General features: G+C 42.9%; 1 protein-coding gene across 1 annotated transcript in view; it reads left to right on the top strand.

The window, feature by feature from the left end:
- Positions 1-3,017: 3,017 nt before the first annotated feature.
- LOC120918612 (protein-glutamine gamma-glutamyltransferase E-like) overlaps positions 3,018-24,882 on the top strand; it is a 53,987-nt gene continuing 32,122 nt past the window's right edge. The window contains exons 1-6 of the mRNA XM_040330286.1: positions 3,018-3,162; positions 9,335-9,508; positions 12,706-12,948; positions 14,700-14,818; positions 18,364-18,492; positions 21,005-21,182. Coding sequence (XP_040186220.1) covers positions 3,156-3,162; positions 9,335-9,508; positions 12,706-12,948; positions 14,700-14,818; positions 18,364-18,492; positions 21,005-21,182 — 850 coding nt within the window. The 5' untranslated portion in view covers positions 3,018-3,155. The remainder of the gene's footprint in view (positions 3,163-9,334; positions 9,509-12,705; positions 12,949-14,699; positions 14,819-18,363; positions 18,493-21,004; positions 21,183-24,882) is intronic.

The raw sequence follows: 24,882 nt of genomic DNA, 5'->3' as shown, positions 1-24,882 counted from the left end.
TTGTGAGCCTAGTGAAGGATTTGATCTTCATCTGCTAGTCACTTATTCAACACCTGATTCAGCATATTGATCGGATCATCTGGCAGCTTTTATACAATTTTGTATGGAATTTGTTTCACTGAAGGACTCGTTTTGGTTCTTTTCCACATCACTTGCATTTACCATTTGTTTGGTTCTTTATTAGGATTTTGGTTTGCACCTTTATTTTGTTACATTATTTGAGCAGGATTAGCTCTCTTATACCACCTGTATACACGGACTATTCAGTATATTTATATTTTTACCTATTTAATTCAGTGTTATTTCACATTTTTTGTGTTTATATTTATGTGTCACAGCAATGTGAGATACGTTGCGCAGAATCACTTTCACTATTTTATTCTTTATTTTTGTGTTTGGTAAAACACTGTTAGATTTTGCTGCACTGTATATTATTTGTTGAGGCGTTTTTATTTCAAGGATCTATAGTAGCGCGGAAGCACTTGTCACTTTATTCAGCGTAAATATGCAGTTAAGATACGACGGCGTAAGAGACTTACGCCGGTCGGATCAAATACAAATCTATGCGTAACTGATTCTAAGAATCAGGCGCATAGATACGACGGCTCGGACTCAGAGTTACGACGGCGTATCTGGAGATAAGCCGGCGTAACTCGTACGAGAATTCGGGCCAGAGGGTCAGTGATCATGCAGCCCCATAGGATAGTCAGAGGAGAATGAAAACCTTCTACGAGGTTCAACCAGACACCAATAGAAATCACAAGACTGTATATATATATATTGCTGATGGTCTAAAGAATGTTATATTTTTCTAACTAATTGAATTTCCATATTCTGTGTATTGTGGCATACCAGATATAGTAAATGCAGGGTCCTGGGTTTTGTAACACTTTAATGGGTGCGTAATATTTTTTTCCATAAAATTTCTTACTGTGTTTTTCATCCTCCATACACATTTGATTCCATCTTTTTCCTAGTCACTACTGTTTGCTTGGAATGAGCAGTGCAGGTTAGTTGCAGTCATGTACACTGATCTATTTACACTACAAATCCCATAGCCCTCGTCCATCTTGAGAGTAAGTAAGAGCAAGTGGCCATATTCCTACGTACGGTGGGACCATTGAGTTCAACCATAGCCACCGTCTAACAAGAAGTCAGATCACAGCAGCCAAAAAAATGGGATTTGGAAGAAGCCGAGACCAATAGAAGGTACTTTTTCAGTTAAAAATATGAAATTGAATAGAAAATTTGAATTTAGTGTCACTTGAAAGACTTATGCCGCGTACACACGATTGGTTAAACCGATGAGAATGGTCTGATGGACCGTTTTCATCGGTCTAAACCGATCGTGTGTGGGCGCCATCGGTTAAAAAAAGGCAACCTGTTTTACAATTAACCGATGGATTCCTATAACCGATAGGACAAAACCGATCGTTAGTAGGCCCGACCATCGGTTAAAAATCCATGCATGCTCAGAATCGCATGCTCAGAATCAAGTCGACGTTTTTTTCAGCACGTCGTTGTGTTTTACGTCACCGCGTTCTGACACGAACGTTTTTTTTAACCGATGGTGTGTAGGCGCGACGGACCATCAGTCAGCTTCATCGGTTAACCGATGAAAACGGTCCATCCGCCCGTTCTCATCGGATGGACTGATCGTGTATACGCGACATAATGTGCTATTGCTGACAACATTGCCTGAAGCCCAACCAGTTTCCCAACTGGCCAAAAGGAGAAGCGATTCAATTGGCCCACGACGAGGAGCGAGGTGGAGACGTGGAAGCCACCAGAGAAGATGCAGGGGACGAAGCCGAGGCCCGGAGGTGAAGCGCTGCCCATGGGTAAGTGTGGGGATCATTGATCGCCTAATCGGGGGTGTGCTGTGACCCGACCCAAATGACCAACAGGGGGTAAATGGGGGTGGGTGATGTGTATCAGCGCACCTGACCGACTGACTGAGGAGGGGCTGATTTGCCGGTGAATTGACAGACTGGGGGTTGCATTGTGTGCCCCCTCCCAAAAAAAAATATACCACCAGCTGCCACTGATCAAGATAAAGGGGAAGATAGTTTCCCCAACTATAAAGTTCCCTCTGGCTCCTCTTAAGATCCCCTGCATCCAGGGCCGGCCTTAGGTGTTCAGGCGCCCTGTGCAAGCTAATCCTGTGGCACCCCCCATCTTCACCCCTCGCCCCCTGGTCACCTAAACTGACTTACCTTTCGGTGGACGGTGTGGCTTTGCATTTAAAAATGGCACCGCCCGGCGCTTAGACGCCACTTCGCATGCGCCGTCTGCCCGAAAATAGCCGAGCGTTTTCTGGCTTTCCCGTGCAGTGGCGGCGCATGTGCAGTGTGCCTGCCGGGGCCGGCAGCAGCCATTTTTTTCAGGTGCCACAACCGATGCATTGCTCATCACCCAGTCCCAGGGCAGGGAGACCTGGCAGCGCCTGCTGCTGTGACTCATAGGAGTCAGACTCCTGTGATGATCATGTGAGTAACTGACGACTGCGACTCACATTCTGCAAGCTGTGATGGCCGCACGGCGCCCCTATTGCCCATGGCACCCTGTGCGGCCGCACAGCTCGCACACCCCAAAGGCCGGCCCTGCCTGCATCCCCCTATCTCTTACAGTTTTATGTTGAGTTTAGCCACTGTGTCCAGAGGTAACCCAAAGCCTTTTACAAAAAGGTATAGGTTTTACAGTTTTTACAACTTCTTTCTGTTACCTTTATCCCTGTTATCCACAGTTGCCAATAAAAAATGGAGTCCTGAATAGATTTTTAAAAATCAAAACATGTGGTTGGTTTCATTTGTCAAAGAAGATCCTCCTGCAGGGTAATCCGTGTGTAACTGATTAAGAAATCAAACTCTTTCTTCCCGGATCATGCTACTACACCCATAATACCTGTAGAGCAGGTATTAAAAATTAACAATGAATCCATGCAAATACTGGCTGACTCTGCTGGTGCATTAAGGTCAGCTAAGGTTTTTAGCTCCTCCTATATCTGTCACCACCAGTTCAGTATCTAATTGTACATCTTTAGTTACTGTCAGTATATTCCTACACCGCCTGGATGAACTCAAGCCACTGGTGCTTAGCCTAGAATCAATCCATCGGCATTTACACAGCGATCTCCCAACAGAGAGCACATCACAATGGCAGGTGAGTGAAATAAATGTTTTCGGAGCCAAGCGAGGTAGTCACAAGCTGATTACACGCAATTACTATTTGAGGCGGTCTGTTAAAGTAACTAAGATTACATGCTATTAATATTATAAGTTTGACGCACATTACTCCCTTCTTTATGGAAGGGTGTGTGCTCTAGTTGGTCAAAGATGTTTGGTGCCACAGAAACTTATGGACTGATAAATCTAATGCTGGTCACACATCAGCTCTTTTTAAGATTCATTTTACGTTTTTACTCCTATTTTCTTTTCCGGATTTTTTTTCCCAGTGTTGATTAAATGAAAATGTATGAAAAACCAAACTTGTTTTTAGCATTGGATAACGTAGGGAATGAGTAAGTCATGTTATCTATTTCTATTTATTAAATTTTGCTTGCTGTTTATAGCCCACTGGGGAGATTTACATTAAAGCGGTGGTTCACCCTCAGTAACAACATTATAGCATTAAATTCAGCATAGTAGCGCAAGCTACAGTATGCCTTTATTTTATTTTTTTGCCCCGTACTCACTGTGTAATCCTATAGAGAAGATTCCGACTCCCTGCGGGGAATGGGCGTTTCTATCCAGAGGCAAGATGATTGACGGCCGGCTATGGCAAGTCACGCTCCCCGAAGATAGCCGGAGTAGGTCTCGGCTCTTCCCGGCGCTATACGGCGCCTGCGCACAGACATCGGAGCTGACTGCGCAGGCGCCGTGAAGAGCAAACACCTATTTCGGCTATTTCCGTGAAGCGTGACGCGCCATAGCCGGCCGTCAATCACAAGCCCTCTGAATAGGAACGCCCATTCCCCGGAAACTTTAAAACGCGATTACAGAGTGAGTACGGCGCCAAAAAAATATATAAAGGCATACTGTAGCTCACGCTACTATGCTGAATAAGATGCTAAAAAAAAAAAAATGTGTTTTAGGGAGAACCCCCGCTTTAAGTTCCTATCCCAGAAACATAACAGGAAGTCACCAGAACATAAGTTCCCACTGGAAGATTTCCACCCACTTTCTGTTCTAAAATCTGGGATTTTCTATACTTTCTGCACCAGAGACTGTTTATTACAGAAAGTGTTGGCCTTTACACGTTCATGAACTTTAATGGCATCCCAGTCTTAATCCGTAGGGTTCAATATTGAGTTGGCCCATACATTGCAGCTATAACATCTTTAAAGCGGGGTACCAGACGCGATTTTTCTTTTTTTTTTTTAAGTCAGCAGCTACAAACACTATAGATGCTGACTTTTAATAAGAACACTTGCCTGTCCTAAGTGCCCGTGATGTCGGCCCCCTGAGGATGAACCCCCGATCATTGCAGCTCCTGGCGCCGCCATGCTCACTAAGGGGAGCCTTGTGGCTTCACTGCCCGTTTCCTACTGCGAATGCACGAGTCTCGCGGCGCTGTATGAATGGGCAGCTGCTCTCTGGGATACACACAGTTCCCAGAAGGCAGCATGCATCATTCTCCAGAACACAACGTGAGGATGAAGACCAGCCGTGGACTAGGAAGAGGCATATTAGGAAGATCCGCATAGCAACCGCAATTTCTGGTAAGTAAAACATTTTTTTCATTTTTTTTGTCAAATTTTGGTGAAAATTTTTTTTTAGGGTCGACCTCCACTTTAATGCCGCGTACACACGATCATTTTTCGGCATGAAAAAAACGTTGTTTTTCAAAAATGTTATTTAAAATTAGGGTTGTCCCGATACCGATACTAGTATCGGGACCGATACAGAGTATTTGCGCAAGTACTTGTACTCGCGCAAATACTCCCGATGCCTGGTAGAATACCCGAGTGCGGGTGGAGAGGAGGTGGAGTGGGGGTGGAGTGTGGGTGGAGAGGGGGTGGAGAGGGGGCGGAGAGCGGAGCTGCCGCCTTAGACAAAGCCAAGTCAATCCCCCCCCTCCCCCCCCGCTGCCGACATCTAGTTACTATGCGCTGGGGAACACAACAGCTGTCATTTGCATTTGAATAGCTGTGTGTTCCCCCGCCGCGCCGTCATGTATAGCCCCTCCCTCTTGCCCGGGCACTTTGATAGACAGGTCACCCGTCCGACGATTGACTTGGCTTTGTCTTAGGGGACACAAGGCTGCATTAGGGGACACGTGGCTGCATTTAAAAAAAAGTATTGGTATTCGGTATCAGCGAGTACATGAAAAAAAGTATCGGTACTTGTACTCGGTCCTAAAAAAGTGGTATCGGGACAACCCTATTTAAAATGATCGTGTGTGGGCTTCACATCATTTTTCAGGTTCTGAAAAACGACAAAAAAAAATATTTGAACATGCTGCATTTTTTAACGTCGTTTTAAACAATGTCGTTTTTCGGGTTGTAAAAAATGATCGTCTGTGGGCTAAAACGACGTAAAAAACCCGCGCATGCTCAGAAGCAAGTTATGAGATGGGTAAAACTACCGTTCATAATGGAGTAAGCACATTCATCACACTGTACCAACACGGAATCAGCTAAAGCAGCCCAAAGGCGAATGGAACATTCCCTTTATAGTGCCGGTGTACGTGTTGTACGTCACCATGCTTTGCTAGATCATTTTTTAAAAACGATGGTGTGTAGGCAACATCGTTTTAATGATGAAGTTGGGAAAACTTTGTTTTTTTCGACATGCTGAAAAACTACGTTTTTTTTTCATGCTGAAAAATGATCGTGTGTATGCGGCATTACTCTTCTGGGAAGGCTGTCCACAAGGTTTAGGAGTGTGTCTATGGGAATGTTTGATCATTCATCTAGAAGTGCATTTGCGAGGTCAAGCACTGATTTGGACGAGAAGGTCTGGTTCGCAGTCTTCAGTCTAATTCATCCCAAATGTGTTCTATCAGGTTGAAGTCAGGCCAGTCAAATTCCTCAACCCCAAACTTGCAGAATACAAACCTACCTCTGCAGCTACTGTTTATTTTTTTTTAAATTACCAAGGTACAGCTAATTTTCATAGTTAAGCCTGAGAAAATCCTTGCACCTCAAACACGTGTTCTTCAAAAATTCAAGCTTTTGCTCACTTTTACACTTTTAAGTGTGTGAGGATTTATATTAGACAGACAGTATTGTCTTTGAAACCAATTTTATAATCCCAGTATAAGTGGATAGAGAAAAGGGTTTAGAAAGATGGGTTTGCAGATGGGTATTCTACTGAACCATGAGGAATTCTTTTTTCTGTAATAGTATAACTTAAAGTGTGACAGCGGCTCCCAAGATTCCACCTCCTCCAGCAAGGCATACCTAACCATCCACACAATTCTGTGGGTGGATCTGTTGTCTGGAGCTCTGTGGGTGGAGTCGTGATGTCAGTAGACTGCCCGCCCACATCTACACTCGCTTGCATTTTCTCCTGTGTATTCCTTACACTAAATTCTGCTATGATTACTAACATCCAGTCAAAATCCAGAAAAGTAACCACATGACTTCAGAAAGGGAGTGGGGGTGGGAATTAAAAAATAATGCCCGTCTCAAGCTAGTGCATGAGATATGTAAATAACCTGTCATTCACAGTAAGGGGGAAGAACGGACGGACAAAAGTTGTCCGTTTCTCTCACTGAAAAAAGAAAAGAGAATTGCTTAGAGCTGGATTAATTCATTGTGGCAAGACTGGGCACAGATGATAGGAAATCTTATACTCTACAGCAAAAAAAAAAATTCGGGTTTACATCCACTTTAACCTTTGTTAGTAAACAAAGTCATGTGATTGTTAAGATGGTGATCACATGTCTTTGTTTAAAAACAAAGAGGGAGGGGTAGTGTTGGCTTTGTGTATCAACAAAACCAGTTATTACTATGTCATTGCATAGTCACATGGTGATGATATGTCTTTGTTAAAAAATTATTTCCCAAACCAATTTTACTTAAAGCGGTCCTCCACCCTAAAGTGGAGTCCCGCTGATCGGAACCCTCCCCCCCTCCGGTGTCACTTTTGACACCTTTCAGGGGGGAGGGGGGTGCAGACACCTGTCTAAAGACAGGTATTTGCACCCACTTCCGGCCACACGATACGGGCGAAAGACGGGCATTCCGTCACATCCCGTCTGTCGCCCGTTGTGTGCTGGGAACACTCGGCTCCCAGCACACAGCGTGTGAGCCAATCGGCGGGCGCAGCGCGACTCGCGCATGCGCCGTAGGGAACCGGGCAGTGAAGCCGCAGCGCTTCACTTCCTGGTTCCCTCAGCGTGGATGGCGGGGGGAGCAGCAGAGTGACGAGCGATCGCTCGTGCTCTGCTGCGATCGGCGCTGGACTCCAGGACAGGTAAGTGTCCTATTATTAAAAGTCAGCAGCTGCAGTATTTGTAGCTGCTGACTTTTAATATTTTGTTCCCATGGCACATCCGCTTTAAGCAGTCCTCACGGCAAATATAAGGCAAACTTTAATGAATTTTCATGGACAGCGAAGTCAGTCATTTTGCAAAAAAATTCGCCATATTATTGCTTATTCCAACTAGTAGCTGAAAGTTTCTGTCTACTTGTCTTTACCCTCTTTTTATTACATTTAGAAGTGTATTGCACATAAAGAACATATTATTATCTCTTATTTCTTAAACTTTTTAAATTTCGTGTTTATTTTGCTCATCATTGTCTCTCACACAAAGCAGAGAGAATCTCGGTAAACAAAGCAAGTAATACATTCCTTAATCTCTAAGTAGACTTCAAAAGTTCAACAGTTGAACAAGTTAATTCATTGTAGACTCAGGGAGTGAGAACATAGAGTACACACATATACAATAAATTCTAGGAACTGAATATCATTAGTTAATTTATACAAATATTGTACATACACTTTTTATTTTTAATTCAATTATCAAAATGGGTTTACATTAGTTCCGTATATACTTGAGTATAAGCCGACACGAATATAAGCCTAATTTTACCTAATTTTACCACAAAAAAAATGGGAAAACGTATTGACTCGAGTATAAGCCTAGGGTGTCCATCTGCATGCCTCACTGTGCCTCACTTTGTCCATGCCTCACTGTGTCCATGCCTCACTGTGCCCATGCCTTCCTGTGCCCATGCCTCACTGTGTCCATGACTAGACTGACGTTTAATATGGGAGTCTATGGAAGGGGTGCCCGGCTTTGAAAAATCGGTGCTCCCCAGCCGTAGGTCCTCCAGACAACAAACTTTGCACACTTGTAGAGGAGAAATAGGGATATATGTGTACCAAGTTCCAGGTCCAGGGGACCTACGACCAGCTGGTACCAGGTTTGGGACCCAGGGGAACTATGGCCGGGCAGTACCGGGCCCCCAAATTCTGGGAGATCAGGCACAAAAAGGTGACTCGAGTATAAGCCGAGGGGGGCATTTTCAGCACAAAAAAATGTGCTGAAAAACTCGGCTTATACTAGAGTATATACGTGTAGCATTACTCCCGGAGGAGTTTTGGGTGGCACATTTACCTCATGGCTCCTCTGAATTCCTAGGGGTGAATGATGCGAATTGCATTTAGTAGAAGTAAAGGAATGTCCACAACAGGTGCTCTTTGCTGTGCTCTTTATTACCCAGCCGGGTAATAACAATAACTTGTAGTGAGGAAAGTAAAGTTGAAGAAGAAAGAGAACAGCAGATTCAGGCGTGATGATAGGGCCACAGTCCTGTTCCCATGAGTAACACTTCTCTGCGCCACTCCTGCCGGAGTGGGCTTAGCGTACCCGGACAGGCCTCTCTCACTGACCTGGCAGCTGGAGAATCACTCAAACGTTTGTAGGACAAAGTCTCTGCCACAGACCCCCCTTGGTGAACTTCAGAGAGACACCCCTGCCACAGGCCCTCTATGATTTGGTAGTTACAGAGATAATCCTCCTTAGATGAGTTACGCTTGGATCTCCTTCAACTTGTCGCCCAGGTACCGACTGACAGGTGATCAATCCCTCAGTGTCCGGCTACCTTGATCCCCGGTGGTTTGTTGATGCCCCAACCAGGTAGGCCATAATGCCGGGGCGCCATGATGCGGTCACCCCAAAGGTGGGTGCCACACTCAAAGACTTAAGGCTTAAATATACACTACTTAAAAAGGTTAAACCAGAATGTGGAAAGGGGAAAAAAAATTCTCCTAAAACAAAGGGGACGTTATCCTCTGGAGTTCAGCACCCTTATATTCTAGAGATTTAAAGGTTGCAGTCTGAATTAAACAACTGTGTTTGATAACATTTTATTTGATTACAGCTCTGAAGCTAAAAAAATTCAGCATGGAGGAGGAGACAAACATGCAAGAACATAGGACTGATTATTACAACAGCAGAACGATGGTGCTGAGAAGAGGGCAGGAATTCAAGATAACACTTCAATTTAACAGACCCATCCAAAAAAATGAGCAGGTGGAATTCTATGTTGCTACAGGTAAAAATATACACTTTAGATATACTGATATGACTTTCATAATTTACCCAATGTGGTCATCAGATACTTCTTGAACCTTGGTAGCATTTCATAGAAATTGCAGCATAAACATGACCATAAAACTCTACTTCTTGATTGATCAATGCTATATAAATACCACCTTAATTTCTGTCTCAAAATTGGCCAACATTCTGTCACCTAATGCCCCGTACACACGATTGGGCTTTTGCCCGGCCAAACTCACATTGGAATTCCGACGGAATTCCATCGGAGTAAAACAGAACATGTTCTCTATCTAAACTTGGATGGAATTCATCGGAATTTCTGATGGGGCATACACAAGGTCGGAATTTCCGATGGAAAAAGTCCATTTGACTTTTTCCATCGGAAATTCCGATTGTGTGTACGGGCTTAAGATGCCTTAGGCCGTGTACACACCAGCAAACATGTACGATGAAACCGGTCCGCCGGCTCGTTTTCACCGTACATGTCTGCCCGGGGCTTTCTGTACGATGGCTGTACTAACCATCGTACAGAAAGCTGCGCGTAAACAATACGCGGGGCGTGTCCGCGGTGTCGCCGCGTCGATGACGCGGTGTCGCCGCGACAATGACGCGGCGACGTGGGCGGGCCTGCCAGTTAAATGCTTCCACGCATGCGTCGAAGTCATTCGACGCATGCGAGGGATGGCGGGCGCTCGGACATGTACGGTAGGTCTGTACAGACGACCGAACATGTCCGAGCGGGCAGGATTCCAGCGGACTGTTTTAAAACAAGTCCAGGAATATTTGTCCGCTGGGAAAAGGCCCGGCGGGCAAATGTTTGCTGGAATCCTGCACGCTCGGGCCTACACACGACCGAACATGTCTGCTGAAACTGGCCCGCAGACCAGTTTCAGCAGACATGTTTGGTCGTGTGTACGGGGCCTGACTAGTGTAAGAAAAGAGCCTCATGCAACCAATTACTGGCTGGGAATATATTCCTAGAGGACAGGAACAGCCAGGTATGCATTCATGCAAACAGGTCTTGTTGTCTCTCTAAAATTACACCATGTAGATATACTGTAGGAGACCACCTGTGAAGTCCATCCAAATCTGTTCATTTATTATCACAGACTGTTCCATATTCTTTTACTTTTTTGAAACTCCAGTAAAGTTCCACCACTATGAAGTGGTTAGGCTCTTGAAGTGCATGAGGTTTTGGTTTGGGATGCCTGCTGTGATAAGACCAAAGTCGAGACCATTTTAAACAATCAAAAGGTGATTTACTGTATCCCAACCCAAGCCTTACAAAAAAGAGCAGATTTGGATTCTCTTCAGCTTATCAATAAAAGGTTGTATTTGAACTCTGTTTTGCTATGAACTGATAATAACAGTGCCAAACTAGAAACTAATGAATACTAATGTAAATTACCTGCGTTTACCAGCTTAGAGAAGAGGTTGTGTTTTTACATTTGCAATAGTGTAAGGGAGGGTGCTGCCAATGCATTAAAATTGTATATAGTATTACAAAATCCAATAAGAGCTCAGACCAGTCCATATACGTCCTCAGAAAAGGTTCTCCCTCTGCCATACTTTTTTGTAAAATTTTTATTAACTATTTTGCATGCATAGAATGTACAATATAACACTGGCAGCAACACAAAACTGAGCCACCCAACATTTAGGCACCGCAGGGCCACAAACACAATACAATTGGAAAAACAAGCATAAAAAAACTGTCTATTACCAACAGAGACCTAAACACTTGCCCAAATCTCCCCCCCCCACCCCCCATCCTAATTTGTCTTTTTTTATACTGAGACCAATAATATACCAGGAGATACAAATAAACCAGAAAAGGAATGCCATTCGTGCCCAATTATAACAGGTTTGCTTCAAGTAGGGTGGCTTAGAATGAGAAAGGGAACGCAGGCGAGGCAGTAGGACTGTCTTACCACAAGGAGGCTGACCTGGAGAGGTGAGCTTCAGAGGAACCCGGATGTAAACCCAACAAAAAAAATATTTATTTTTTGATGTCACAATGTAGAGAATAAGATTTCATATCATCTGTGCCCGGTCTTGCCACACAGAGTTAATCCAGCTCTGAGCAATCCTCTTTTATTGTTCAGTGAAAATTAACAGACTTCCAGATAAAACCCTGTCTAAATAAAAAGTCCTTTCCGTCCCCTTGCTTCGAGTGACATACATTACCTCTCACAATGAACTGTGGATCACCCCCCATATTATGATAAACATCCAGGAATGTGCATGTGTCCAAGCTAGTGCACGAGATATGTAAAAACCCTGTCACTCGAAGCAAGGGACCGGAATGGACTTTTTATTTTTTGGATTTACATCCACTTTAAAAGGAAACCGGACAGTCTGAACACTAAGGGGCAGATCCTCAAAGAAATTACGCCAGTGTATCTGTTGATACGCCGCGTAATTTAAAATTTTGCGCGTCGTATCTTTGTTTTGGTATCCACCAAACAAGATACGACGTCATCTGTGTTAGATCCGACAGGCGTACGCCTTAGTACGCTGTCGGATCTAAGGTGCAATTTTCCGGCGGCCGCTAGGTGGCGTTTCCGTCGTATTTCGCGTCGAGTATGCAAATTAGCTATTTCCGACGATCCACCAACGTACGAGCGGACGTCGCATTCTTTTACGTCGTTTCCGTTTGGCTTTTTCCGGCGTATAGTTAAAGCTGCTATATGGTGGCGTACTCAATGTTAAGTATGGCCGTCGTTCCCGCGTCTAATTTAAAAATTTTTACGTTGTTTGCGCAAGTCGTCCGTGAATGGGGCTGGATGCCATTTACGTTCACGTCAAAACCAATGACGTCCTTGCGACGTCATTTAGCGCAATGCACGATGGGTAATTTTAGGGACGGCACATGCACAGTTCGTTCGGAGCGGGGACGCGCTTCATTTAAATGAAACACGCCCCCTACCCACCGCATTTGAATTCCGTGCCCCTACGCCGTGAGAGATACACTACGCCGCCGTAACTTACGGCGCGAATTCGTTGAGGATTCAAACCAAAGCCAAGTAAGTTACGGCGGCGTAGCGTATCTCAGATACGTTGCGCCGGTGCAGATCTTTGTGGATCTGCCCCTAAAAATTTACAAAATACGCTGCTACATTTTTGTACAATGGCTTGCTTTGAATGTTTCTCTCTGCAATAATTGCTCCTTTGCCGTTTCTCTATATACAGGTCCAAACCCTACGGAAGATTATTATACTCTAGCTGTATTTCAGCTCTCCAAGTCAAGAAGTAACACTTACTGGACAGCTACCACAGACTCACTTGCCTCCTCTATTGTGAATGTCACCATCAGTAGTCCAGCAGATGCACCGATTGGTCTTTACAAAACAAGCCTCCAAATATACTCCAAAAATAGGAAGAGCCATTCCAAACTCCATGATTTTATATTATTATTTAACCCATGGGCTACAGGTAAGTTTCTGAGTAAAGTTTCAGCAGTACTTTACTTTAATACGCAACAGGGGAGACTATGGACACGTTACAACAGATGGTCAGAGATTGCAGATATTCTATAGGAAATGCTCAAGGGGGGCAAACATGATCTAGGACTTATTGGAGACTGGGGACATGCCTCAGACACGACACGAATAGGACTCCCTGCTGTGAGCTGCGGTCACACATAGTGTGAACACAGACTTAGACTTAAAATAAAATGTTATATCCCTGGTTGTTAGAGCTTACAATCTAAAAGGGAGGGTCAAATGATACAAAAAGGTAATAATTGTGGAGGATGAGCTGATGGAGAAAGTGAAAATACAGTTGTTAGGTGGAGGTAGGATAGGCTTCTCTGAAGAATAGGGTTTTCAGGGATCACCTAAAAGTGGAAAGAGTAAGGCAAAGTGGGGTGGGGAGTTCCATAGGATGGAAGAGACTCTGGAGAAGTCATAGAGGTAAGCATGGGAGGTGATGACAAGGGAGCTAGAGAGCAGGAGGTCTTCAGAGGAACGAAGAGAGAACGATTTGGTTGGTGGGGTAGGAACTCTTTCATATCAGGCTTTGGCCCCATTATTTAGTAGTGATTGAATGAATGAATGAGTGACTTGTATAGCGCTACACATGCGAACTGAATTGCCTCTGTTGTAATATTAATATATATATATGTGTATATTGTATTATTATATTGTAGGTCCAAAATTGACCAGGCCAGATTTCAAACCTGTAATTACATATTACACATCAAAAGGTGTTTGCCGACCAAAAGAGTTAGTGGCCAAACACAGATCAAAGGGGCAGCTGAAGACCCTTAGATGTGTTAATTTACCTAGGTGTGTGTGAGATGGCCTGGTACTTCCTTACATACATAAGGAAGTATTTATTGATGGTAATTAGACTTGGGGAAGTGTTCATTCATTTGGTTGACCTGGAAGAACCCCTCCCTCCAGTGTGAGACCAGTATTTAAGAGAGTCAAGCTGGCATTCAGTCTGGTCTTGATACTGAGAAATATGGCACATGTCTAGGAAGAGATTTGAATTCTGAATTACTCCGTTGGATTTGTATCGTCTGTGGACTTTGTATGTTATTGGAAGTTAATTAAATTTGCGTTCTCTGGAGAACCTGTGTTGCTGCGAAACAACGTAATTTATAAGTCATAATACTATACATCTATATCATTACTTTATTGGACATATTTTATGAGATCACTACAGCCTCTAGGCGCTTTTTGCAGCTAGTGTCTTCCTGGCTGGTGCGGTCATTTACCCCATAGGATCGTAGGATCTCGACACGCTTGGAACACACAGTCGTACACACATATATACTGGGCCAATTTGGACAGGATCCAATTAACCTACCAGCATGTCTTTTGAGTGTGGGAGGAAACCGGAGTACCCGGAGGAAACCCACACAGACATAGGGAGAACATGCAAACTCCAAGCAGATGGTGTCGTGGTGGGGTTTGGACCAGCGACCCTTTTGCTGCTAGGTGAAAGTGCTAACCACTACACCATCAAAAGATGCACTATATTTTCATTCTTGCGGACATTCTTTCTTCAAAATATTGTACAATTTATTTCAGTATTTCAGTCTATAAAGTCACACTTAGATCTTGGCTAGAACATTACTTCCAGAAACTTTGCCAAGCTTTGTAAATGTAGTATATTGTCATTTTATAACCTTAGAAAAGATAACCTTTTGAAGTGTTTAATAACATGTTTGTCTTCAGATGACGTTGTCTTTATGGAAGATGAAAATGAGAGGCAGGAGTATGTTTTGAATGACAGCGGCATCATTTATTATGGAGACAAAGACTCCATTCAAGAAATGGGATGGAGCTTTGGGCAAGTAAGAACATTCTTTTGATTTTAATTTTTTTTTTTCGTTTTTAAATAAAATATTTCTTACTATTAAAATATATTTACTGGAAGAGAAATAGAGATAATGCCATTGATGAAAAATTTCTGAAAATTCTAGTCACCTAGCTGTAATAATTCACTGGCTTGAATGCAAATCGGAAAGGATGGAAAAAAAAAAGTCAAAAATCTTTATCTGTATAGTTGTTCAAGTCAAGTGTTTTGTCATTACGTTGGCATGAAAACCAGAAAACTGTCATTTTCAAGTCAATGGCAGCCTCCAGGTCACCTTTGTGGCAGGTTTCTGTGCTAAGGGAAAGTCAAATGGCTTATAGAGTTATGTATTTTTATATAACTTACAGTATGATTTGTAATGTGTTACACAGTATGCAGTTATGTCTTTGGTTTCTTTCGTTTTTTCACCTGTCCCCAAAGTAAAAGAAAATCAAATTTTCCATTAGACCCCTTTCACACTGGGGCGGTTTGCAGGCGCTATTGCGCTAAAAACAGCTCCTGAAAACCGACCTGAAACAGCGGCTGCAGTGCGCTAGCAGGATGGTAAAAAAAGTCCTGCTGGCCGGGTCTTTGGAGTGGTGAAGGAGCGGTGTGTATACCACTCCTGCCCATTAAAATCAGAGGTGCATTGCGGGCGGTTTAACTTACCTGCTCTGTGCAAAACCACTCCATCGATCCTCCTCTTCTAGGGGCCCCTGCCAGGGCTCTGGGCCACTACCCCTTGCTGATTGACCCCATAGCAAGCCAGTTGCTGTGGGGGCACTCGTGCATGCTTGCTCCTGAACCGGCTCTTTGTGTCCATAAGACACAGAGAGCGTGGCTCATTGGCTGTGATTGACAGCAACGGGAGCCAATGGGAGAGACACAGGAGAGACACAGGAGAGCCTTGGGTCTCATGCACATCACTGGATCAAGATCGGGCTTAAAGGGGTTGTAAAGGTAAACGTTTTTTCTCCTTAAAGAGGGAGTTCACCCTAAAAATAACTTTTAACCTTAGATTGATGCTCATTTTGTCTAGGGGAATCGGCTAGTATTTTTAAAATCGAAGCTGTACTTACCGTTTTAGAGAGCGATCTTCGCCGCTTCCGGGTATGGGTCTTCGGGAGCGGGCGTTCCTATTTTGATTGACAGTCTTCCGACAGGCTTCCGACGGTCGCATCCATCGCGTCACGAGTAGCCGAAAGAAGCCGAACGTCGGTGCGGCGCTATACTGCGCCTGCGCACTGACGTTCGGCTACTTTCGGAAAATGGTGACGCGATGGATGTGACCGTCGGAAGCCTGTCGGAAGACTGTCAATCAAAATAGGAACGCCCAGTCCCGCAGCCCATATCCGGAAGCGGCGGAGAAGATCTCTCTCTAAAAAGGTAAGTACAGCTTCGATTTAAAAAAAAAAAAGCCGATTCACCTAGACAAAATGAGCCTCAATCTAAGGGTAAAAAGTTGTATGTCCGGGTGAACCCCCGCTTTAACCTCCCTGGCGGTATGATTCTTTCTGGTTTTAGGTGCTGAAAGCGGTACAATTATTTTGCATGAAAATTTGGTGTTTTACATTGTAGGCCTGTAATTCTTAGGAATAACTCACTTAAATCTGTCCAAACAAGAGTCTAGTAGACATCCCCGGTATGAAAAAGTTTAAAAAACAAAATCATAAACTATAAATAATTATAAAAAATAATAATGTAATTATAATAAAAATGATTCAATATTGTAATCAAATCAAAAACACTGAAATTTGCTCAGTTGCAGAATTGTCGCTGTCATTACTTTTATTTTTTTATGACGAATTTTTCCACAAATCGCTATCGCACAATTCTGCAAGTGATTATAATTTATTATCGCTGTTTTCTAGCTGCTCTAAAATCACTTTTGACATAAAGGGACACTTTTGGTTGCTATGGACAATCTACAGTTTGCAGGCAGAAAGAACAGTTTTGATTATATAAACATACATGTAGGACACAGGGCAGACCACTAGGGCCGTTCTTTTGAATGGCAAGAACGCAGTGACGTCATTGACCACGATGAGCCGGCGCTCGTCACATTCGATGCCGTCGCCGCCATCTTGTTACACCCTCCACTATGCCTTGTATGCTACTGTGCATGCGTCGAAGGCTTATCGAGCATGCGCGGGTTTACCTTTGGACAGGTAAGCATACAGACGACCGTTTTTCTCGGGAAACCCGACGAGAAAATAAAGAGCATGGTTCTCTATTTTTCAGTCGGGATTCTTGGCTGTTTTCCTTACGGGAAAACTGCTAGAGAGCATACACACGGCTGGGATTCCTGGCCTAATGCTCTCCTGGCAGTTTTCCTGACGGAAAAAACGGTTGTGTGTACAGAGCTTTACTTTTTCTTTCTCTCTAATGGCCCAGTGCTATGATAGGGGGCCTCAATGACTAATAGAAACCCAGGAGGTGGAAGGGACAAGCCAAACACCATGTGTAAAATAAAAATGTACATAGTGATGTCTTTCTGGTTTCTAGTGTTGCTCACGAATATGGCATATTCGAATATTCGCGAATAACTCGAATTTCGCGGCCAATATTCGCTATTCCGAATATTGGTATTTTTTCAATTTTATTTTTAAAACAGATCACATCCTAGTGATCTCCATCGACGTCTAAAAGCATTGCTGGTATGATTAGAGACCCTGGGCCGAGTAGCTAAGCTGAGGCGATCCTTTTATGTTGCCGAATATTCGCAATCGCGAATATTCGATTTCCGAATATTCGCGAATACTTTCTCCGCCCTTCTTTTGCATCAGAGCCAATCAGAGTTCTCCTACCACAGTTGTCATAGGAGAGAGTGGAGTGTTTCTGTGCGTTTTTCCAGTGTATCACATCTTCAAAGAATTTTCCATCTTTTGTCCCGTGTCATCATCATTTGCATTTCACCTCTTTAATGAGAATAATAACTGGTTAACATAAAGACATTTAAGAGATGTCAACGTAAACGGTTTACTTGTATTTTCCAAATCTATGGTTATTCAATATTTATTAAACTAATCAATATACAAATTGGTCAAAGTAAACCCTCAAATCTATATAATAATGTATTTATTTTATTAATACCTTGTTAGTTGCAGGGTCCATTACGTAAAACCACACTTTTTCCAAAGGGCAGGTGAAATTGAATGTTTCAAAATTTCGCAATCAATTTCACATTCGCATTAGCGAAATTTCGCAATCAGTTTCGCATTAGCGAAATTTTTCAAAAATTTTTTTTTTATAAAATATCACGAATATTCGATTTTAGCGAATATTTCACAAATATTCGGCTATATATTCGTGATATATCGCGAAATTGAATATGGCGTATTCCGCTCAACACTACTGGTTTCAAGATTTAGTTCCAGGATGCTTTGAGACAAAAGATTACCTGTCTGCATGCACCAATATACAAGGACGTGCTTCTACTGGAAGAGCCTGTTTATGACGTATAGGACCACCACACATACTCTTTAAGGTCAAATCTGAACTTTCATTCTCCATAAAGCTAATTTTCCTGACATTATGTTTTAGTTTGAAGATGGAATTTTGGAGACATGTCTACAAATATTAAACAGAAGTTTAAACTATAAGGAAGATAAGACCCTGGACTCTTCAAGACGAGGTGACCCTGCTTATGTGGGTAGAGTGCTCAGCGCAATGGTACGTTTCCATATAAAGAAACGAAAGATTTGCTCTAAATAATGCTTGAACAGCTCTCAGATGCTGACATTTTAAAGTTTAAGTTATAATGGGTCAAATGCAACAATTAAGAGCTACATGCAACAATATTTCATCCTTGGACATTTTCTGACCTTGTGATATTTTCTGAGTCTTTCCATGCTGGTTATACTTTGCCAGTTTCCTGCTGTGCTACGGTGGTTATCTACTGCCATTCCTACCTTTCAAAGGGCTGGTCATTCACAGACACTCTGGCCCGGATTCTTGTACGAGTTACGCCGGCGTATCTCCAGATACGCCGTCGTAACTCTGAGTCTGAGCCGTCGTATATATGCGCCTGATTCTTAGAATCAGTTACGCATAGATTTGTATTAGATCCGACCGGCGTAAGTCTCTTACTCCGTCGTATCTTAACTGCATATTTACGCTGGCCGCTAGGGGCGTGTACGCTGATTTACGCCTAGAAATATGTAAATCAGCTAGATACTCCTATTCATGAACGTACGCCCGGCGAACGCAGTACAGATACGCCGTTTACGTTAGGCTTTTCTCGGCGTAAAGTTACCCCTGCTATATGAGGTGTACATGAGGCGTACCAATGTTAAGTATGGACGTCGTTCCAGCGTCGAATTTTAAAATTTTTACGTCGTTTGCGTAAGTCGTTCGCGAATAGGGCTGGGCGTCATTTACGTTCACGTCGAAAGCATTGGCTTCTTGCGGGTTAATTTGGAGCATGCGCACTGGGATACTTTCACGGACGGCGCATGCGCCGTTCGTAAAAAGCGTCATTTACGCGGGGTCACATTAAATTTACATAACACACGACCACATCTACCACATTTGAATTAGGCGGGCTTACGCCGGCCTATTTACGCTACACCGCCGCAACTTTGGTTTGAGAATACGGCACTGACAAAGTTGCGGAGGCGTAACGTAAATAGGATACGCTACGCCCGCACAAAGATACGTGGTTGTACGTGAATCCGGGCCTCTCCTGTTTCTTGATAGTGGGCAAATCTTTTAGTTCACTATGTTTGTCTTAAGCTGCGTACACACGATCAGTCCATCCGATTTCCCCTGTGGGAAAATGTACACCATTTTGTTTAATCATGTTGGTGAAATGTCTGGCATTATTTAGGTTTGCAGGATTAATACATATTTTAGACGCTCAGATTGTTTCTACCAACATTTTCAAACTTGGGTCATCTTTTCATACCATCGTTTAAATAACACAATTGTGAATATGCAAATAAACCAGGCATATGAAAAATGACCTTGTTAATAGTCCTTGTCAATGGGGAAAGGGAAACTATAATGCCCCGTACACACGATCGTAATTTCCGTCGGAATAAACACAGATGGATTTTTCCGACAGAATTCCGTTCAAGCTGTCTTGCATACACACTGTCACACCAAATTCCGACCGCCAAGAACGCAGTGACGTACAACACCACCACGAGCCGAGAAAAATTAAGTTCAATGCTTCCGAGCATGCGTCGATTTGATTCTGAGCATGCATGTTTTTTTCTCCGTCGGAGTTCCATACAGACTTTCTCTTTCTAAGACCGTTGGGATTTCCGATGGAAAAAGTCCGATGGGGCATACACACGGTCGGAATATCCGATGAAAAAATTCCACCTGACTTTTTCCATTGGAAATTCCGATCATGTGTACAAGGCATTAGAGTTTCCCTTTTGTTCAAAAAATATATTTTTTTTAAATTAAACTTGGTTGTTTGCCAAGGAAAACAACAACTATGAAAGATGCTGTCAGGTTATTATTCTGGGCTACAGGCACAGCCTGTCACCTTGCCAGCTCATATGCTTGTCACAGTTGTGCCGTTGCCACTCTAGGCCTGTTCACTACAATTGTGAAACTATAAATGCAATGCAACCCAGAAGCACTATATTACACAGTTTTAGTTTTCAGGCATAATTCTTAAAGTGGAGTTCCACCCATAAATATAACATTACATCAGTAATTTAAAAAAAATGTCATTAGTCCTTTACAAATTTTTTTTTTTTTTTTAGATGCCTTCAAATTGTTGTTGCTAGGCAGAATAGTTAATCTTCCCACTTCCTGCACCTAGGTGCTTAATGCTTCCTAACCTACACCACACAGACTCCTGGGAATGTAGTGGGTGTAACTTTCCAAGAGTCTGTCCACTCCCCAGTCTCAAAGAATCATGTGACTTGGACAGCACAGGTGCTGAAACCTGATCTGACACTGCTTGTGCAGCACTGAGCATGTGCGAGATCTGCAAGGCTGAAATCCAGGAAGTCATACAGTCTGGCTTCATGATGCCCACACTTAAGATGGTCCCAGTCAATTTCTATTTTATAAAGTGTCTAAATGCTGTAACAACCTAACAAAACGGACCTTAGTTTACAGACTAACTTTACTAGAACACATTAAGCTTGTGTATTACAGGGGTATTTATATTTAAAAAGTGAAATTGTGGCCGGAACTCCGCTTTAATGCCTTCCTTTTCCAGATAAATAGCATTGATGATAACGGTGTTGTGGAAGGAAACTGGGATTCTCGGTACTCAGGTGGTGTTGATCCTTTGTACTGGAACGGGAGTGTTGAGATCCTTACCATGTGGCGTAAACGAGGATATAAGCCAGTTAAATATGGGCAATGCTGGGTATTCGGTGGAGTCTTCTGTACAGGTAACTTACAAACAAAAGTGATATCAATGAATACATGGCTCAATATGGACATGACATCTTCTCATTGTTCATTTTAATGAAGGAAAACCAACAAAAAAAATTGTATCACAGCAATCAGACAATAGTTTTTAAAAATCTATGTAGAGTGGTTAGCAAAAAGGTTCATATTTTATATTAGTTTATAAATGTATGGATTTGATTTTGATAGTTCAATATAAACTGTATACATTTTAATCACTGCTTAGAACCCTGGTGCCAAACTGTGGTCCACTGGCTGCATGCAGCCTTTTGGCACTTATGGTGTGCCCTTGGGCTCCATCAGTCAGTAGCAAAAGCACTAAATTGTAAAGAGGCTGTAATTGCAGTGATCCATAAAAGTCTCATGTAACATATGATTATTATTATAACTATAATACAGCGGTCTCCAAGATACGGGCCAGATTTTGCCTTTTGAATTTATCTGGGCCTTAGGCCTCGTACACACGATAGGTTAACCAGAGGACAACGGTCTGATGGACCGTTTTCATTGGTCCAAACTGATCGTGTGTGGGCCCTATAGGTTATTTAACCATAGGTTAAAAAAAAGCCAACTTGCTTTAAATTTAACCTATGGATTCCTAACCGATGGGAAAAAAATGATCGTTAGTAGGCACAACCATCGGTTAAAAATCCACGCATGTTCAGAATCAAGTCTACGCATGCTTGGAAGCATTGAACTTCATTTTTTTTCAGCACGTCGCTGTGTTTTACGTCACCGCGTTCTGACACAATCGTTTTTTTAACTGATGGTGTGTAGGCACGACGGACCATCAGTCAGCTTCATCGGTTAACCTATGACAACGGTCCTTCAGACCGTTCTCATTGGATGGACTGATCGTGTGTACGAGGCTTTAGGGCACTATTCATCCCACTGATACAAGACCCTATTACTTCCGCTGACACCAACAATGGGATATTATTTCTTCCACTAACACCACAGATGGAGCCCTATTCATCCCGCCACTAACACCATAGATGGGGATAATTATTTCCACTAATACCAATGATGGAGCACTATTCCTCCCACTAATATCAATGATGGGCACTATTCTTCTCACTAATACCAAGGATGGGGCACTATTCACTCCACTGATATCAATGATGGGGCACTATTCCTCCAACTGACACCAATGATTCCTTTCACTAATACCAATGAAAGAGCACTATATCTTCTACTGATATCAGCAACGAGGCACTATTCTTTTTGCTTATACCTAGTGATTTTTTATCAATAAAATTTGAGTTGTATACGGTATCACACTATTGGGACTCTTTCTCTTTCTGAGTGGACATTGGAAAAAGGACCATAAGGGAACAATAGGAACCGCCAGAGCGCTGCACAGAGCGTATACTGTGAACGCCTGTCACCCCAAGAGGGGTTGTGGATCTGGTGAGTGCGGGAGACACCAGAGCACGGAGGAAGGGAGTACAGAGTTAAACACCAGAACAATTTATTAGAATTGACACGAAGCACACAGCACTTTTATTGCATGGACTATTATTATTATTTATTATTCTAGCAGCTTTAAGTTATATGTATATGTATATGTTGAGTTCTTAATCAGCTCAATTCATATGTATTTATTTATGCACAGTAATTTAGATAGTTAGCACCGCATGTAAATTTATTTATTTATTTATTTGATTGACCACATTAATGTCAGATCATTGGATATCTATTTTTATTTATTTTTGCTAATACATATGCATTTGGAATTGGTATGGGTTTCGCGCCACGAAAAATAATATAAGTTACCACAATAACAAAATATGTGAATAATTAGATTACAATTATGTGAAAAAATAAATTATTATCATAAATTGGAAGCAGCCTCCCTAGAATCAGTAGCCTGAACAGTAGTATGAAATTGGTAGGGTAGGGGGCGATACGTGCAAATATTGAATAAGTTATACCCTAATAACAAAATAATATTCCTGATGACGTAATCCAAACGAAACGTACGTCGAGGCGTATACCATTCACGTACAGCAACGTAACTTCCGGGTCTTCTGGTTGTCAGTGGTGACACGCACGCTACTTCGCTGCAGCACACTCCAACGGAAACCCTCTCCCAATACTGACCCACGCTAACAGCCTCAGTGCCTGGATCGAGGCACCAGATCTAGTAAGGAGCCATTTGGCTAGCTTTTTATGTTTTTAAAGTTTTTTAATAAACGGTATCACACTATTATGGTCTCTCATTCCGGTTTATATACCTCCAAATTTGACTGCAATACTGGAACCCTGGCTTATTGGATAGAGTTTCCTACACAAGCGCATTTGACTTCTTTTTAATTAAAGAGTCAACTCGAGCTGGTAAGGAGCCATCTTATATCTGATCACGTCGGGTGCAATGTTTACTATATGATGAAGGTTTTTCACGAGCACAGATTTTCCTCACATCAAGCAACGTTCATTGCACATATTCAGTGTTTTTATTTGGAATTTATTGAATGCAACATCCTGGGACTTTATTTGCACATTTGCACTTTATTACGCATTGACTTTTTTTGTATTTATATTAATTTGTTATTAGGGTATAACTTATTCAATATTTGCACGTAGGGCCCCCTACCCTACCAAATACACATGCATTATTGCATTGCACTTTTTTTGATGAGTCACATTGGTTGTGCGTACACAGCAGTGAAGGCATAGTACACAATCATATATATATATATATTTTTTATTATCTAGGAGGGGGTGCTCGCTCGACCCCACTTTCCTTTGTGCTCAGATAAGGGTCTGGTATGGATCCTGGGGGAACCCCCACGCCATTGTTTTTGATGTGGAGGGTTCCCCTTAAGATTCATTCCAGACTGAAGGGTCTGGTATCGTCCTTAGGGGGAGCCTCACGCAAATTTGTTTTTGAAATTTTCGCGGGGTTCCCTTCAAGATTCTCAGCACTCGAGTCGCCCCACAAGTCGGATCATCTTGATCCAACTTCTGGTGCCACCTCTATTCAAATCAATGGGCTCCCATAGGGAACCATTGATTTTGAATAGAGAAAGAAAAAAGCGGCTGAAATCTAGCATGGCGAAACGTGCATTGAATTCAATGCGAAACGTGGAAAAAATCACGTTAAAAACGCTGCTTTTATCCTGGTGCCTGTACTAGCTTTACAGACCATTTTTTAAAACTTCTGTGGGCACAAGGCCTTACCAGTGCCCAGCAATGCAGCCTTACCACGTCCGTCCTCCCCTCCCTTAGTCCTCCTCATCCAGCGGCTGCCGTAACAAGGTCCCGCCTCCAATAATACACTCCGGTGACACCGGCATTGTTCCACCTATCACATTCCGCCTGGACTCTAGGAAGTGGGACCTTGTTACAGTGGCCGCTGGAAGAGGATGACTTAGGGAAGGGAGGACGGGTGCGCTTGGATGACACACACCCTCCTCACCAATGCGTGGCACCCAGGGCAGACTGACGGATGCCCTGCCCTTCCCGCACACCCACACTGCTTGCCACAGCTCGCAGGAGGCGGCTGCTAATGGGAACAACGTTCCTGCTGTGAAAAAAGTGCAGGAACATTGTTCCTACATGTTCCCGCAGGAAACAGCCCTGGTTAAAAGTGTAGAAAACACATATATAAAATGGAACACTTATGATGTAGTGGAGAAGATGAGATAAAAAAATATATAAACACGTGGAATAGTTGGA

Source organism: Rana temporaria, chromosome 12 (genome assembly GCF_905171775.1).
Source record: "Rana temporaria chromosome 12, aRanTem1.1, whole genome shotgun sequence".
NCBI lineage: Eukaryota > Metazoa > Chordata > Amphibia > Anura > Ranidae > Rana > Rana temporaria.
This window is presented reverse-complemented; position numbering and strand designations above follow the sequence as displayed.